The sequence below is a fragment of the Megalops cyprinoides genome, chromosome 9 (assembly GCF_013368585.1).
Source record: "Megalops cyprinoides isolate fMegCyp1 chromosome 9, fMegCyp1.pri, whole genome shotgun sequence".
NCBI classification, from domain to species: Eukaryota; Metazoa; Chordata; class Actinopteri; order Elopiformes; family Megalopidae; genus Megalops; species Megalops cyprinoides.
This window is the reverse complement of record NC_050591.1, coordinates 1419624-1437084: the sequence shown is the minus strand read 5'-3', so window position 1 is coordinate 1437084 and position 17461 is coordinate 1419624. Positions and strand designations below refer to the sequence as shown.

Here is a 17461-nt window from a genome sequence, read left to right as displayed (position 1 = left end):
ACTCATTGTGAAGTTTTTGATTGTCATTGATATGAAAACTAAGCCCCCTCATCCTTACATTGATGTTTTATCCTCTGTTACAAAGTAGAACAAAGTATCTTGCTAGCTATGTGGTTGATTGACCAGGGGGTGGGGTTGGCTGTATAGCGATGGAAAGTAACTTAATGTAACTTGTTTCCAAAAATGGAATACCGCTTTGTACTGAATTATGAGATGACATGATATTAATCAAGTACTTTTACTTCTAACACTTGAGCATTTTTAATATTAATCACTTAAATGCATTTGCACGAAATTGAAGTTGGTTTCTTATTCGCAGCTTCTGGATTCGTAATTCCCGGTCCACCTTAAGTTTTTAAAGGTCTAAAGCATCTTGGGCCATACAATTACATGCAGTATATTAACGAAACAGACCGCATTTGGCAGAGAAAACCCATTAGGAAAGACTGACTTAACAGTGGTGTTATGACTGGCCTAGAACGAATTAACCCACCAAAAGCTACCCCGATCTTGCTATTGACCGCATAAACAGAATGTGTATCTGTTTTCATTGATATACTGTGATTTAGACCTTTAAAAACTATTCTGAATCAGCCTGTAGAACTGGAAACAAGCAGTCTCAAATAGGAAACCACTTTTTAAAAAATTACAGTGGACCGGGAATTACGAATCAGAAGCAACGAATAAGATACCAGTAGGTACCAGTAGTTGAGTAGAATTTAGAATGTAAGGTGTTTACTTTATCAGAGTACTATAGTACTATTCCATTAGGGTTTTCTACTTGTTAAGTAAATGATTTGGTTACTTCTACCACTTACACTGCGAAAGACAAGTGCCAACATATAACGTAGCCTCGCCATCCTCCGTCATCTCATTCTGGTCCTCCTCCTCTGGATGCGGTGCCTTAGCTCAGCTGCCTCCTCCTCAGTTTTCAGGTAAAGCGACCCGATAGCCGCTGCCACCAGTGCCCTTCTGTCCATCTTGTGTGTACCTCTATACATATATATATATATATATATATATATATATATATATATATATATATATATATATATATATATATATATATATATATATATATATATATATATATTTCTATTAATCGAGTTTAGAGTTGGTCCTTAACTTTATTATATGAACAAAATAGCAGCCTATACTATGGCAAAACAAATGTAATATACAACACAATAATGTAATATAACACAATAAAACAAAAGCTTATCAAATGCTGTGCTGTTAATGCCAGTGTTGTCATATCACTGCTTAAATGAGATGAGCCCAGGGTATTGCGCAATAGCAAGTACGCAAGTACACATAGCATCTCAATCTCTGATACGTGCGTTCTCCATCCTCATGATCTTGCAAGACCGTTCTCGGCAAGGACGCTTGGCAAGAACGTTCTTCTCAAGAACACAAGTACGTTCTTGCGTTCTTGGAATTGATAAACAGCCTATGTTTTGCACCATATTTGAGGTCCTACATGTCCTTGAATGTCTAACGTGTGTGTGTGTCAGTGGCAGGGGCACTGCTAGGATTTTCAGTTAGCCCCCCCCCCCAGCGAGATTTTTGGGCCCCCCTCCAGCCAGGGCCCTGGGAATTGTACTCACCTTTCATGCCTTTACGGCACCCATGGTCAGTGAGTACCCTGTGTCACATTGTTACGTGTTGGTGTGTGTCTAAGCAATCGTACCAAGTCAAATTCCTTGTAGGCCTACATGTCTTGTGCTTGGTGAATGCAGGAATTCAGTTTCTGATTCAAATTATAAGGGTTTCTGAGGGCCTCTAGCAGTGATCGGGGGATCTTCAGGTTTGAAATACCCTTTTTCCCCTATAAAAGTCTGCTTAATGAACATTTTATAGCCTACTTAGTTGTATTGTGGTTATACCTAAATATCCATCTAAGGAAATTGCATTTAAAAATATATATATATCAGATTGGTTATGTTGTTGATGCTATAATTATGCAGATTATGCAGTCTCTATAATCTTTTATCACGTCTGGCAATTGAACTAAAAAACAAAAATCATAATTTTTGGTCTCATGCATATTTATTTTCATTTTACAAATAGTAAATAAAATTAATGTGATTTAATTAATGCTATGATATGTTGTAGTCTAGTTATTTTTATGATCTTGGTAAGTTGTTTGCTTGAAACAATGATGGTTTTTATTAATTTGGTATGAAATCACATTTTGTATTTTCTGTTGGCATAGCCTAGATGTATTAAGTTAACAACGTGGGTCATTAGTGATTAGGCTAATGCTACTGCCTGTGGTATTAGTCTCGTAAAGCCTGTATGATGGGCTATGCAGTTGTCTTTTTATTTTGTCCATTAATGTGCTATTTGTCGGCAATTCAAATACATTAATATAACTTATTGCACTGTTTCCCAAACTTTTTTTTTCTGGGGACCCACTTTTTAAAAATGACAAACCATCGTGACCCAATTCACAATACACCTTATCTATAAATCGTGAGAAGAGCAGATTTGTGCATAAATGCACGTTCCTGACCATTTATACTGCCATTTCCGCACCACCTTATATTATCTTGAATACGTAAACCAGCCATTTCGAAGAGTTGTACGTTAATAATAATAAATCACAGCTTTGTTTTATGCACGTGTTATTGAAAACATATACACATGTTAAATACCTTATAAATAAGACCAAATAAATGCATTTAGGCAGAGTTAACAGGCTCTCGTTTTTTCCTCTCCTCAGTGAAAGAAACAGAATGTACGCCAACCTTTCATACTAGATTCAATGTTATAAGTACAATTATCAGAACAATATGAACATTCAGTACTATCAAAACATGCTTCTTGTTGAAAGTTATTTGAAATTCTCATGCCTATTATCAGAACAAGTAGGCTTGTGTTTAAGTGCAGCTATTGTTATCAAACAGTCAGTCAATTCGATGCACCCGGGAGGCTTTCGTGCCCAGGGGCCCTTGATTTCATAATCCGTCCATGTTTACTGGTGACTGATGATAGCTCGCATCCATTTCAAAACACTACCAAGCCTACAAATTAATGAAGGGGAAAGGCTCCCTCTTATCTTCAATTGAACATCAGACCCTACACACTGGTCGGGCCATCTTCCAATGCAGACTGAAATCCCACCTCTTCAGGCCACACTACAGCTCTCCTACCCAGTCATGATGTTTTGTTCCCCTTCTGTGGCTGTTGTGTGCTACTGTTTTCCATCTGCCCAGGGACTACATTTGAGAATTAGCATTACAGCTAAATCTGGCAGTCTTACATAGACATAATTGGGGAAATGTTAATTACTGTGCATTCACTTAGTAAAGCATACTAAATAAATAAACAATCATAATACTTCATTAAACCTTGGAACATAACTGCCATCAACAATAGGGAGAAGGCTCTGATGCTCACTGGGTAGTGTTCTTCAGCCATAGCAACAATACAGCAACATTGAAAAGTCACCTTTTGCAGTTGAAGTTACATGCATACATCTTTAGAAACAGACAGCAAGTGTTCTTTGTTTCCTTCCTCCCACACAAATGCCAGTGAGTTGTAAAGCCTGAAGGATTGTTTTCAAACATATATACATGTACATATTCTAATACATATACTTCAATTTGATTGTGTGACCATGAGGTGTGGGGCACAGGCAAAGCTCAACTACGCCACCTTGGGAGTTTCGCCCAAGGAAATAGTTTTATGTATGTAAACCCCAAGTATACACCTGCGCTACAAGAAAAGGGTTCCCTCCAGTTCTTCTATAAGGATAAGACAGACGTGATTCTGGGAAGCACAATAAATTTATTAAAGTTTAGAGAAAAAGTCAATTTATTTAAATACATTCCACCATTACACAGTTTAAATATATAAAAATACTATACTACTAAAATTGGGCTAAGAGCTGGTTGGGGAGAAGTATACTCACCACTAGGGATACCCTCATGTGAAAAATACTCACCCAAGTGCTCTCTCATTCACTCTCAAAACCGCCAGCGCATGGCTACGTGATAAAGTACAGTTAGCATTAAGACACACAGTGAAGGGGAATACCAATATGCTAACCGCCCCACCAAACAGCTCCTTGGCCACTATACTAAAATCGTTCTAAAGCGGTTAAAACTACCTACGACCCGTTGGTTTGCGTTGGATTGCGTGTAGGAACACGCCGCCACACACATAAAACACTAGGAGTTCCCGCAGTCTAACCTAACCCACTCCGCTGAGGGCGGAACTATCTAGAGGCAAAACAGCAGCTAGTGTTGCAGGAGGGGACAACCTAAAACACAAGGACACAACAATCAACTCTGCATCGTCGCACGCATTATAAACACAGGAATTACCGTAAATGCTGGAGAAACAAACTTACGCCATGAATCATTACCTCGACTAAACACAGCAGGAGACACTACTCCCAAGAGCTCACAGACAGAGGCAAACTATAGCTCCAGCACTGGCCGACCGATACTCTGAACAAACATAAAAGCATTAGGTTAATAATAAATGTGTTGACATACCCGCATGCTCTTCCCGGTTAATGCCGCTATATGAACTATACCTACCTATACACCCGATAGGGTAAAGATTACCTCGATAGGCAGCCCAGGACACAGGACAGCTGACAGCGTGCGGTCCAACACCACTGCACAGATAGGAAACGGGAGATGCACAGTTCAGGAAGCAGAAGCAAGGTCGCTAAAAAGGCAGGTATACGCAGCTTAAATAAGGAAAACTAAGTGGCTATGCGTAAGCTACCACACCCACAACTATCTAAGACACGTAAAGTAAGAGGACAGCCTACCCACGTTACAATCGGTTTCAGTGAATATCCAGCTGTCGGGCAGAATGATACGCATAACAACCGGGGTAAAGGCATGATAAAGCGTGATTCTAAACATGTCATATTCGGTCATTTTCAGAGAGGATTTTTATGTCAATATGAATACAACTTTAGATTACAAAATGGTATGAACTATATCCTAACGTGCATGTGTATGGGCTGATTTTAACGTTGCTGATAAGCCATGGTACTTGTAAGCAAGTGGTGACGGCAGGTGCTTTTGAAACATTTTGAGATTTTTGAGGCCACAAGCTGGGCACGCTTTCGCCATTCTTACAGACAGTTAATCGTTTTTGTTTATTTTTCGGAATTAGACGTTTAAGAGATTCCTGATGTAGTGCGTGGCATCTTCTGCAGCATTTTGTGTTAAGTTTTTAGTCAAGGCAGAGTCCAGGGCCGGCACTATGGGGGTGCTCAGGGGTGCGCATTGCACCCTCAGTTGTCTCCTTATATCCCGGTGTCTACATAGTATTTATTACGGGTTTTTTTTTTAAGATATGGCGTTTTGTGCGCCCGCCCCACTACTGGCAAGCTTACCGCCACACCCCCGAGAAGATATACCATGGCATTCGTAGTTGAAAAACTCTCCTTCCAAAACCTGTACCATTTTATTTACGTTAATATGTACCTCGGTTTACTAAAATGAAAGCTCAGTGGTAAAACTGAGCAAAATCTCATTTCGTTGAATTACATAAATGGTAAAACTGAATTTCTTTCAATACGGAAGTGTTCGCGTTATTGTCACTGCAGCAACGCTGTGGATGATTTGCTGTGTTTGCAGAGCTTCCATGTGATCTCATGCTCATAAGCACCCTCCATGCTAATTCCTCTTTCAAAAACATAGGATACATCAGTTTTACCATGTACGAATTGCTGCTACTGTACCTACTCTGCGCTGTCGGTCCTTTGAACGCCTTTCGTAAGTATTTATGTTGCTGATTATACAGTATTTTGAACCGAGAGAGAAACTGTGAGGATTTTCGTTAGAGGAATATATTGAACAAAGTGTTGGGTTACCAGACAGCCTTACCATGAGATGATAGAGAGCAAAGGTGATGATCATAGTAATGTAACACTGAAAGTAATGGTTAACGAAGAAACTGTTGAGAGCTGTATTGTGAGATCTCATATAGCCAAATACATGACAAATCACGGAATCTGCATGCACTGGCTATTCCTCAAAAGGTATGTTGTACCTGACAGTATCACATGACTAAGAAAAACTCACTTCTGTAATAGTTTTAAGGTTAATAAAAGTAGTTTGTAACAAAATTACAACTTATGTTACATGACTTTTCTCAATTATACCCGGAGGTGCGTAAATGATGAATGCAAGTTTTGTTGCAAGAATTCCCTCTTATGCCTTTTCTCACTTACTTTTTAAACCACGGTGTTGCTACTGGCCGTGTGGGTCACTTGGTCATATTTCTTCACGTGAAAACGCTGACAAAAATGACGTCTTGTGACGCTCCATTGGAATACGCCATGGAGTGATGTTTCAAGAATGTCTGTAACCAGACGCGTCATGCCCATTCAAGCTGGAGGGGCACGTGCCCCACCAAATTTTTGATATCTGGATTTTAAATATTTTTTATTTTATTTTATAACTATTATTTTTTTAATAATGTGTAGTTATGATCATTTTATATTATCAGTGTCAAACGTATTCTTCTAATTATGTCATAGATCATGAACCTATTGTATTGGTTTCTTCCAAAAGTTCCAAAAGTTGCAGGATGAAATCGATTCGCAACAGCAGGTACGCACGCACACAGCACTGTGTGTCCATCAGTGTTGGAGGAGATGTAGGCTACAGCGTGTGTTGCTGAAGTAGTTGGTAGAGCATCAATCCCTTTTTCAAACGTGTGAAAATGAAATGCAATTAGTTATACACACTTAATTGCATTTGAGAAATATAGGCATATTCTGCTTTGCAAGATAGTTGGCTAGTAGGCTACCAGCTAAAGTTAGTAGCCATCCCTCAATCCAGTTGTTTAGCGTTCTGGCTCGCTAGCTAGTCGTGACTTGTGATAGCATAGCATCCTATTTAATGTTGGTAAAGGAGAGCTGTGTGAATCTTATGGCAGTGAGCTGAGTTTTTACCACCACTATCATTGGTTATAGTTAGCAAAACACTGAATTCCATTTGATATCTCCAGGTCAAGATGCAGAGGATATAAATCTCGTTATTCTTTAACCCTTTCGCACGTAACTTATTTTTATGCTATGTATTACGTTACATGGTTTTCATTAGCGTTATTAAGCTTCTCATAGTTTTCAGTTAGCATTTGCTATATTTTTTAGAGTTAAATTGCTGTTTCCTCAAAACTAAAATTAGCTAGAATTTCTCCAGTCTAGTGTTCTAATCGCACCAGTTTTAGCATACGCGCTAAACGGCTAATCACACCGCTGTGACCATACCCGCGAAGTGGGAGATTACTGAGCTGCAAAAACTGATTCAGTGAAGTTTTAAAATAATCCACCCAAAGCCTTTGAATATTTATATCAAATTGCAGAAAACTGCATCATTATTTTCTTTTTTTTCTGGGGAAGGTCCCCCATGCCCCCCACTCTAATTGTATCCCCTCCCCCAGAATTTTGACTTGCATGACGCCCCTATCTGTAACCATGGCAAAATTATCACTGTCCAGTAGTGGTCTTTCATAAGTCTTTTTTTCCCAATTGTATTGTAAAGTCTTTAAAAAATGTTTTCAAATGCTATTTCCCTGTTCCAGGTGAAGAGTTCCGCTTTGCCTCCTATTATGGTGATCACATGGTTTTACAGAAAGCTCCAGAGCAGTCAGTGCTGTGGGGATATGGGAGCGACGGGGCAGAAGTCATTGTCTCTTTGAAAGGAGAACAAGAGAACAGAAAACATTCTGTGCTTGTGCAGAATGGTGAGTGGTCTATGGTGGTAACAGTGCCTGTGGTTTTACGGTGTGACAGCAAGAGGACATTGTCATTTTTTGCATTGTACCATACGTTGCACTTGCTTGGCTCATTGGTGCTGCCTGGGTTAAATTGGTGCTGATGAAAAGGTGAAAAGGAAAAAGCTCCCAATAAGTGCAACAGTAAGAACATTGACTGTATCATAAATGTGAATATGAAGTCAGGATATTGTCACTTTGATTAACTTAAGAAAGTAAATCTCAGGGAAGATATCTATTACAGATGTAACCAACATTGTTTTTGTCTGCATGCGCTGTGTAAAAATCTGTATGTCCTGTTAAGCCAGGACAGGACCAACATGTTTACTCAGCCTGCTTGATGCCAATAATTTTTTACTGCCTTGAAGCCAGGATTTTCTGAGTGAGGAGCAGACACTAATGAGTCATCTCTCGCACTTTTGACAGGGATCTGGAGGGTGGCTCTGGAACCAATGAAGGCCGGGGGTCCCTATAATGTGACCGCTGTCCAGCAAGGAACAGCAAATGCCCAGGTCACTCTGATGGACGTTCTGTTTGGGGACGTGTGGCTGTGTAGTGGTCAGAGCAATATGGCTTACACGCTTTCTCAGGTGTAGTTTCTCATCATTGTGAGGCATCATGTTTGTGTGGCAGTTTGTATTATATCTAAGATATCCCCATAACAAGACAAGACAAAAATCTTCTAATCCAGGTATTCAATGCTTCAGAAGAACAGGCCATGGCTCCACAGTTCCCTCATGTGCGAATCTTCATGGCTGCTTTGGAGAGGAGCAATACAGAGCTCCTGGACCTACCCAGGGTGGAGGTGCCCTGGTCCATCCCCTCAGCAGGTAATCAATACCTGGTCTGTTTCCTCTGGCAATAAAGTTTTCTTTTTTTAATCAATGGTCAACCTCAAGGTTTAGCAAACCCAGTTCTTTAGGAATGAAGGCAGTCAAAATCTCAATAAAGTCTCATGTATTGCATTTTTATATGTATTTTTAACATGGTTTCCAGTCACACTCCAGGTAGTAATAACTGTCTTTTATTTATTTATTTTATTTTAATCATCTGATTGACATAAATATGGTAAAACTTGTGTATGGTGAGATCAGCTATAAAACTGGGAAGAAAAGCATAGTTGGTGACACTGGAAATGTGAAAGGGAATTTGATTAGTGATTTCTGTCACCTACTCGGGAGCTGCTTTGTCTCTTCTTTTGTTTTTTGTTTCTCTATAAAAACACAATTCCTAAAATATGGTTACTTTCTTAGCTAATGTCAAAGAATCTGTTTGTCACAGTCACCGATCAAATGAAAGAGGAGGAGGATATTGCTTGTATGGCATGTTGGGGTCTTAGTCACAAAAAGAAAATATGGCAAAAAATGTATCCAGAATGCCTAAGGTGTCATTTTATGTCTTGGAACCTTTCATTCCAGATGTGGGGTGTGGTCACATGACACAAAGTATCACAAAGCATCACAAAGTATCACTCCGCTGTGATGAGGTTGGAGCAGCTCTCCGCTAGTTGAGTTCACACTGCATTAACATGCACTTCTTCAGAGATGCTCTCCTTGCTGTTTAAATAAGTCATGGAAAATTATAAATTGAATCCCCTCAGGCCTGATCATATGCTATGTGTATTAGTCATGCTTTCACTTTAATCACTGAACCAAGTGAATTGCATGGATTGAAAATGGCTTCTCCTCTCTCCATGCCAGTACACTAAGTATAACCTGAAAAGAGTACGGAATATTTCTTTAAAGCTTGATTGTTGTTAATTGGCCCTGTCTTTCAACAGGTCTCTTACCTGCAAGCTTGGAATATGCATACTGAGTTGATGAGCCACATTGTTGTTGAAATTAATGAGACAGTAGAGAACACGCCTTACAGCGAATGGAAATAGTCCAATTTTCATATGGCAAGGAAAACAAAGAGACAGAGCATTTGAGGATAGCAAAATGGGTGAAAATTTAAAATTGCAATTATGGCTAAGAGTTTTATCCATGCAAATTATTCATCCACCTCGTTCTACTGATATTACCGTTGTCATCTCCGGTGGCCTGTGGAACTGCCAGTCGGCAGTACAGAAGGCCGACTTTATTTCTGCACAGGCTTCCATGCTGTCCCAACACTTCCTAGCCCTCACTGAGACGTGGATCACACCAGAGAACACCGCCACCCCCGCTGCCCTCTCCTCTGCCTTCACCTTCTCCCACTCCCCCAGACCCTTGGGGAGGGGTGGAGGAACTGGTTTCCTGATCTCCCCCTCGTGGAGTTTCCGTGTCGCCTCCCTCCCTTCCATCTTCCCCACCTCTTTTGAATTTCATGCTGTTACTGTTTCTTCCCCTTGTAAACTGCACATGACTGTTCTCTATCGTCCACCAGGCCCTCGGCAGTCATTTCTAGATGAACTGGACACTCTCCTTTGCTCCTTCCCTGAGGACGGCACTCCCATCCTGCTGCTTGGGGACTTAAGTCTTCTCTTCAATCTACTTAGTCTGCTGGTCTCCTCCCCCTCCTTCAGTCCTTTGACTTCACCCTAGTGGAGTCCCCACCAACACACAAGGCTGGCAACCAGCTGGACCTTATCTTCACAAGAGGCTGCCCTGCTTCTGATCTCTCGGTCACACCTCTCCACACTTCTGATCACTACTTCCTATCCTTCTCCCTTCCACTCATATCCTCCCCTAAATCCTCTTCTCCCACCTCATTAGTGTTAGCTCGACACAACCTTCACACCCTCTCCCCAAGTGCCTTCTCTTCTGCTGTATGCTCTTCTCTCCCTTCTGCTGAATCCTTCTCACTTCTCTCTGTTGAGGAGAAATCCTCTACTGTACTCTCTGCACTGTCCTCCTCCCTGGACACCCCCTGTCCCCCTGTTACCAAACTAGCTCGCCTGTCCCCTCCCAGTCCCTGGCTGACTGACTGCATTTGTGCAGACAGAACCAAACGTTGTGCGTGCGTGAAAGGAGATGGCGGACATCAAAATCTCCAGATGACCCTGAATCCTACCTGTCTGACAGTTCCGGTTCCCTCAGGTATCTTGGAGGGAATCAGTCTCCTGCCCCCGTCCTTTCCAGACCGGGGTACCACAAGGTTCCATACTTGGCCCACTTTTTTTCTTCCTTTACACTAAATCACTTGAACAGGTTATCTCTGCCCACGGTCTTTCCTACCACTGCTACGCAGATGACACACAGTTGTTCTTCTCTTTCTCCCCTTCCGATTCTCAGGTCCAGCCACGCATTGCAGCCTGCCTAGCCATCATTGCCTCCTGGATGTCCACTAACCATCTTAAGCTCAATCTGGAGAAGACTGAGCTTCTCTTTTTTCCAGCAAAGAACTCCCCAATGATTGATGCTACGGTCACCATTGACAGTTCTGTGGTGACCCCCTCCAGGTCAGCCAAAAACCTGAGCGTGACCCTGTACAACCAGCTAACCTTCTCTAGCCACATTGCGGCGGTCACCCGGTCCTGCAGATTCTCCCGCTACAACATCAGGAGGATCCGCCCTTTTCTTACCCAACAAGCAACCCAGCTCCTAGCTCAAGCACTAGTCATCTCCCGCCTTGACTACTGCAACGCCTTACTGGCTGGCTTACCGGCCTGCGCTATCAGGTCGCTTCAGCTGGTTCAGAATGCTGCTGCATGCCTGGTATTCAACCTCCCAAAACACTCTCATGTCACTCCGTTACTCACTGCACTGGCTTCCGGTAGCAGCCCGCATCCAGTTTCAAGACACTGGTACTGGCTTACCAGGCCACAAGAGGCTCTGCCCCGTCTTACTTTCAGTCTGTGATCACTCCATACACTGTAACCAGATCTCTCTACTCAACCTCCTCTGGGCAGCTGGTGGTCCCCTCACTTCAGGAACCTGGCAGCCATTCCACTTGGCCACGTCTTTTTTCTGCCTTCGTTCCGCGGTGGTGGAATGACCTTCCTCACCTAATCAGAACTGTGGAATCACTCGCCATCTTCCACAGGAGCCTGAAAACCCACCTTTTCAGAATCTACCTGTCCCCTATTGTGTAGCCTTTCTGTTATGTATCTATGTGTCATGGTATAAAATGTAAAAAAAAAAAAATCTTCTGTACTAACCCTGTCTCTATGTTGCAGGTTTTGTTTGCAGATTTCTGTTTTATTGTTGCAGGATATACAGGAGCATGGTACTGTAAATAATTAATTTGCATTCCTACTGTGATCTTTTGCCTATGAGGTAGTCAGCTAAACCTGATTGATGACTTTGATTGATTGACTAATTGTAAGTCGCTTTGGTTTAAAAGCGTCTGCGAAATGACAGATTGTAAATTGTAAATTGTAAATCCTCATAAATGGATATTTTAACCATATAGGTTGTGTGAGTATGGAGGGAAATTGTGTGAACTCAAATGGACATCATGAGGGAGAGGGAATGACATGAATGGACGTCATGGAAAAGTAGAACACTCCTAAACCAAGTATCTTGGTTGTGTATGTACCTGCGTAAGCAATTAGTGTGTCTCTCTATTTTGATCAAAAACCTTGGATGGAGCTCCCATCCACCCCACCACCATTTTGGGGTGAGGACTGACTGAAGCCCAAAGTAGAATTGAATAGTATTACTTCCTCTCATTTACCAGCAGCAGTTGTCAACATTTAACATAAGAAACATAAATCAAAAAAGAAAAAGAAGTCCCAAAGACAATTAAATCAGTAAAACACATGAAACAGTAAAAACCAAGATAATTTTAATTGACAATCAATTAAATCCATATAGTCCATAAAAACAGTTTGTAAAACCAAATAGAATATTGATTCTTTAAATCAATAAGATCAGTAGAAAAGTCATTCAAATACGCTTGAACATCCCAGACTGATAAAAATATTGTCACTAAGATCTCAGTGCCTGTTCACTAGGATGGACCCCACATCAAGTCTGTTAACAATAAAAAGTGACTGGTGTTGACAAGATGTCAACTTTGTCCAACTCTCTTAAGCAGAGCTGCTGGGTGGCCCCGAGTTCACCTACTTCTCGGCTGTGTGCTGGCTCTTTGGCCGCTACCTGTATAAGACCCTGGGATATCCCGTGGGGCTGGTGGAGTCCTGCTGGGGAGGAACACCCGTGGAGGCATGGTCATCACACAGGGTTCTCCAGAAGTGTGGCCTGGAGAGTCAGGACCTCAGGTGATGGGATGCAATCCAACATGACTGACTGACTGACTGATTTACTCAGGGGCATTGTACTGTAAAGATGAGCAGACATTATCTCAACTCCTGACATTTTTCTCCCAGTATTTCAGTCCTGCATCTGGTCAAACACTATGTCCTAATTCCTTTTTGTTCCAAGGCAACGTTTCTGTTCAATCATGATATTGTACCTATTCTAACACTTAGTGTTCCAAGGCTCCTCTTGGTATAATTATCTTGCATCTGTTTGACAGACACCCTTGTTTTACTCCATACGAGACAATGCCTGGACTAATGGTTGCATGGAGCAACTCAGTGCTGTGGAATGCCATGATCCACCCCTTACTCAACATGACCATCAAGGGAGCCATTTGGTATCAGGGTGAGCCTATCTAGGGGGTGTTTTGTCCTTTTTGGCCTTGGAGCCCAGGATGTTTGAAATTCACCAGATCAAGTCCCATGAGGGCAGTTGACTACTTTGCACTGTACTTTCATCACAGGTGAGGCGAATACAGAGTACCATCAGGACAAGTACATCTGTGCTTTCCCCGCCATGATTGATGACTGGAGGATAAGTTTCCACAAGGGCTCGGGGGGACAGACAGCCCCAGACTTCCCTTTTGGATTCGTACAGGTGTGGTACCAACAGGTCAACACCTGCGCAGATGGACATCAAGTTCACAGACCAGTTAAAGGACATCTTGGGCTGCTCTCTGAAATTTGATCAGCAGTTCATCTCCCAAGTATGATTTAATATGCATATTCTAGTAAGAGTTTAAAATTAACGCAATGTTTTCTGCAAAAAAGTCGTGTTTTGAAAGACATATAATATGCATACCAAGTCACTGGCCCTTATAAATCACACTGATCAGTGCTGATGAATGCTGGCCAAACAGAACTTTCCCTGAGTTGTATTCAGCCATGGAAGCTGCCCAGATGTATTTTGAGTGCCCTGTTCCATCTGATCATCTATGAAACACTGAAATCACACTCATGATTATGGAGGAGCTCCAGAAGGAAGTACAGGAAAGGACCCTTTAATGGAGATGTTGTGTTTCTTGTTCCCAGCTGTCCACGTCTCATAAGGGCTCGATGAGTGACGGGTTTCCAAACCTGCGCTGGCACCAGACAGCGGGGTATGGCTACGTTCCCAACCTCCGCATGAAGAGAACCTTCATGGCAGTCGCACTGGACCTGCCAGATGAGGAGTCACCTTGGGGCAGGTAAGGGGGAGGGACAGGTGGGTCAGAAGAGGGTTGAAATGAAAGCTAGGTGAGCCAATATTAAAGTAAATTCCTTCTCTATAATGCCAAAATACAGGTGCTAACTGGTGACATGCAAATAATCCCTCATTTTCTCACATTCAAGTATTCATATCAATGCTAAAACAAAAAATGGCAATAAAAATATCAGTAATTAAGCATACCACCCCTGAAAAACCATAGTAGACTAATCAGTCATATACACACATTTATTGAAAGGCTAAAAGTAAGAGATGCCTGTTTGTGATGGAAGGGCCAGGGGAATACAGGTAAAGCACAGGCATTTTATGATAACTGAGAACAAGACATCTAATTCACAGTTGTCCCAGAGACCAGGTTGATTCACTTTGATTTTCAATGGGTACTTGAAAATTAAACCCAGGGAAAATTTACAGGTTATACATTTGTACACATGCGCGCCCACACACACACACACACACACACACTTGTACAAGTATATGCGGATACTGTGTGTGCGTGTGCACACGCGCATACGTGTGTGTGTGTGTACATATTTACTTTTCTGGAAGAAGTAAATATGAAGAGTAAATCAAACGGAGGGAAAGTGTTCATTTGGACGTAAAAAGTATATAGTGAGGATATTGTCTTTTGATTGTTTTGCTAAGCACTTTCTCTGGGTTTAATTTGGTCCACAAAGTGCTACTTTTGTGTTCCAGCATCCACCCACGCAACAAGCAGGATGTGGCCTACAGACTGACACTGGGAGCACGAGCAGTGGCCTACGGAGACAAAGGCGTGTCCTTCCAGGGGCCTTTTCCTGTAAAAGTCTTGCTGAAAGGAGACAGCATTAACATCACATACACTAAGAGTGTCTCTGTCACCCGATCCAAAACTATATTTGAGGTAAATCTTCATTGGACAAACTCAACCAATGTAGTTCTTTGTTATAACTTGAAATAAATGATATTTTAATCTCAGGGATCACACATTTTAATAGCCTGTTTATGCTGCTAGAAAACATCATAAACTGATCAAGCTCAGTGATAACTTTCACTTTAATCTCATACGACAAATGAGACCACAAGTACATATATTAAAGTGTGTTTTCTAACACTATGAAATTGGAAATGTTTCACCTGTTTGCCACTCACATTCATTCATGTTCTCTCTGCTTTGCAAAGGAAGTCATAATTGGGTATAAGGGAAACAGCATGTTCATCAACTGTTTCTTGATTGCATAGAAAGGCTCTTAAAATTAAGTGGGATTGATCTGATTCATTCTCTTTCTCCCAAACCCATCTGTGACCATCCTGTGTTCCCAGATCTGCTGCACCAAGGCAAAAAACAACTGCTCATCTAACGAGGGATGGGTCCCTGCTCCCATCATGCATTGGGGCCTGAGTTACATCCAGGTGTCAGCTGTCCAGTGTCGGAACACTGTGTCCGGTGTGCGCTACGCTTGGAAAGACTGGCCATGTGACATCAAAGCCTGCCCTGTCTACAGTGCCGACCGAGTTTTGCCTGCTCCACCTTTCATTGTAAACCGCTGGCCATAGCAGGGGGGACTGTAAGGTTATGAGGTTAACAAGAGAAGGGGTCTTAAAGATGGTACATCAGTCAGGGCAACATGGCATTCATAGTGTTAAAAATCAGAGGCAGGAAAACTTAAAGACGGTGCTTCAGTGATCCTAGGAGAGATTGTTGACCAGTGTTTCACTTTTGCCAGAACTGAGCACCAATAATGATAAATCCACACACTAAGCTCCTTACGGTTGCACTTTTAAGAAACTATGAGTGTTCATGGGTGAATTATGTTCCAAAGCATCTATTAAAACCATGTTTTTGTAAATTAGGATAAAAGGAAGGTATATAATAATAATATATAAAAGTATATATTGATAATGAAGAAATATAATGCTATCCCTTAACTATGTACTATATGACTTGATCTTGCACTATGACATAATTCATAAACAGAGTAAGGTCAAAGAACAGTAAATATGGGCTGTTAAAATCCCAAACAGATTATACGAGATGTACTTTTAAAAACATGATTTCCATATTTTCGCACACTCTTTAACTGGAAACCTATCACCAGTCATATGTATCTTCTGTCCACAGCCTTGCAGGATGTTACAAATAAAATTACTTGTGAGTAAGGTTCAGATCCAAGTGTTATATAATTGTGTGCTCTACAGTAATTTTTGTGTCCATATTGACTGAACGTGAGAACACATACGTCATGGTGAAATGATCAAAATCAATTGGAATTATGTCATCACTTTTCCTTTTTCAAGGAAATGTATTTTTTGCTGGCCAGCAAAATACATTTGGGCCCATTCCCTCAACTCGAGGTAAATACTTCAGGCGTATATGTCTGGAATCTAGCACAACAGTCAAAAGTTCAATAGTGCAGAGAATGAGGAATAAACTCTGAATATTTCTAGTCCTTTGGATTTCTCTTATTTGGCTCTTTAATTTTTCTAATGACACTGTAATGATAATTCTCTGCTCTTGATGTCGACTCTTTTAATTGTGTTGTAGAGCTTTTCTAGAACCTATTTCCTTTGTAATTTTTGCTTTCATTTTTTTATGCAGTTATGTTACACATAAGCTGTCATTTTTTTGTTTTTGAGACTCAGATAAGATTTAAGTTAAGTTTACAAATTATGTAAATCTAAAGAAGTGAAAACATGAATTTTGCAGTCAAAATATTTTTATGAATTGCAGACAGCCAAATCTACCCCTGATGCAATCAAGTAAGAACTGAATTGGCTATAAATGGTTGATGCTTGTTTAAATTTATTTTTTAAAACCATGTCAAATAAACAAAAATGGGTTCAGAATAGTTATTGAAGTGAATGTTGTATTTAAGTAAATATTGCAGTTATTTAATATAGTTATTAAATAAAGGGCCCCTTCTTAAAGTCTCATGTCCAGGATTTGAAGCCAGCTTAAAACCCCACAGCTCCCAGAATTCCAAGGCCCAATATAGATCAGTCTTTTGCTCACAGTATGATAGTTCACATGTATGTGTATTTTACACACAGTAAACTGCAGACTGCTGTAGAAGAGGAGCATTATCAATAGCTGTCAGCAGTGGCATTAAGCACACATAATGGAGTCCATCATTAAGTGCAACACAAACCACAGGTGTGTACTTTAGCAATGAGTCCTCACATCTCTTCCTTGCATCTCTTGCATCTGCTTGATTCCTTGGTGACACCTATCAAGGAGAAGAGGAAGAGATACAAACTGTTCACGAAGTTCACCAATCTCTCTGCTCTCTGCCACCTTTGACACAGTGAACCACCAGATCAAAATAAGATCCAAA

The 17461-nt window shown here is 41.1% G+C and overlaps 1 protein-coding gene across 4 annotated transcripts; it reads left to right on the top strand.

Annotated features, from left to right (window-relative positions):
• Window positions 1-4038: 4038 nt before the first annotated feature.
• LOC118783533 (sialate O-acetylesterase-like) lies at window positions 4039-15926 on the top strand. Of its 4 annotated transcripts, none has more exons than XM_036537451.1 (10): window positions 4039-4854; window positions 7564-7725; window positions 8182-8345; window positions 8447-8585; window positions 12718-12901; window positions 13159-13286; window positions 13405-13538; window positions 13973-14127; window positions 14844-15030; window positions 15450-15926. In XM_036537451.1, the coding sequence occupies exons 1-10, from the start codon at window positions 4731-4733 to the stop codon at window positions 15681-15683; spliced, it is 1611 nt and encodes a 536-aa protein (XP_036393344.1). In that variant the 5' UTR covers window positions 4039-4730; the 3' UTR covers window positions 15684-15926. The 4 variants fall into 4 exon arrangements, with proteins under 4 accessions (XP_036393344.1, XP_036393343.1, XP_036393345.1 ...); XM_036537450.1 differs by having other exon boundaries at window positions 12715-12901; XM_036537452.1 differs by lacking the exon at window positions 4039-4854 and adding an exon at window positions 5543-5747 and having other exon boundaries at window positions 12715-12901.
• The last annotated feature ends 1535 nt before the right edge of the window (window positions 15927-17461 follow it).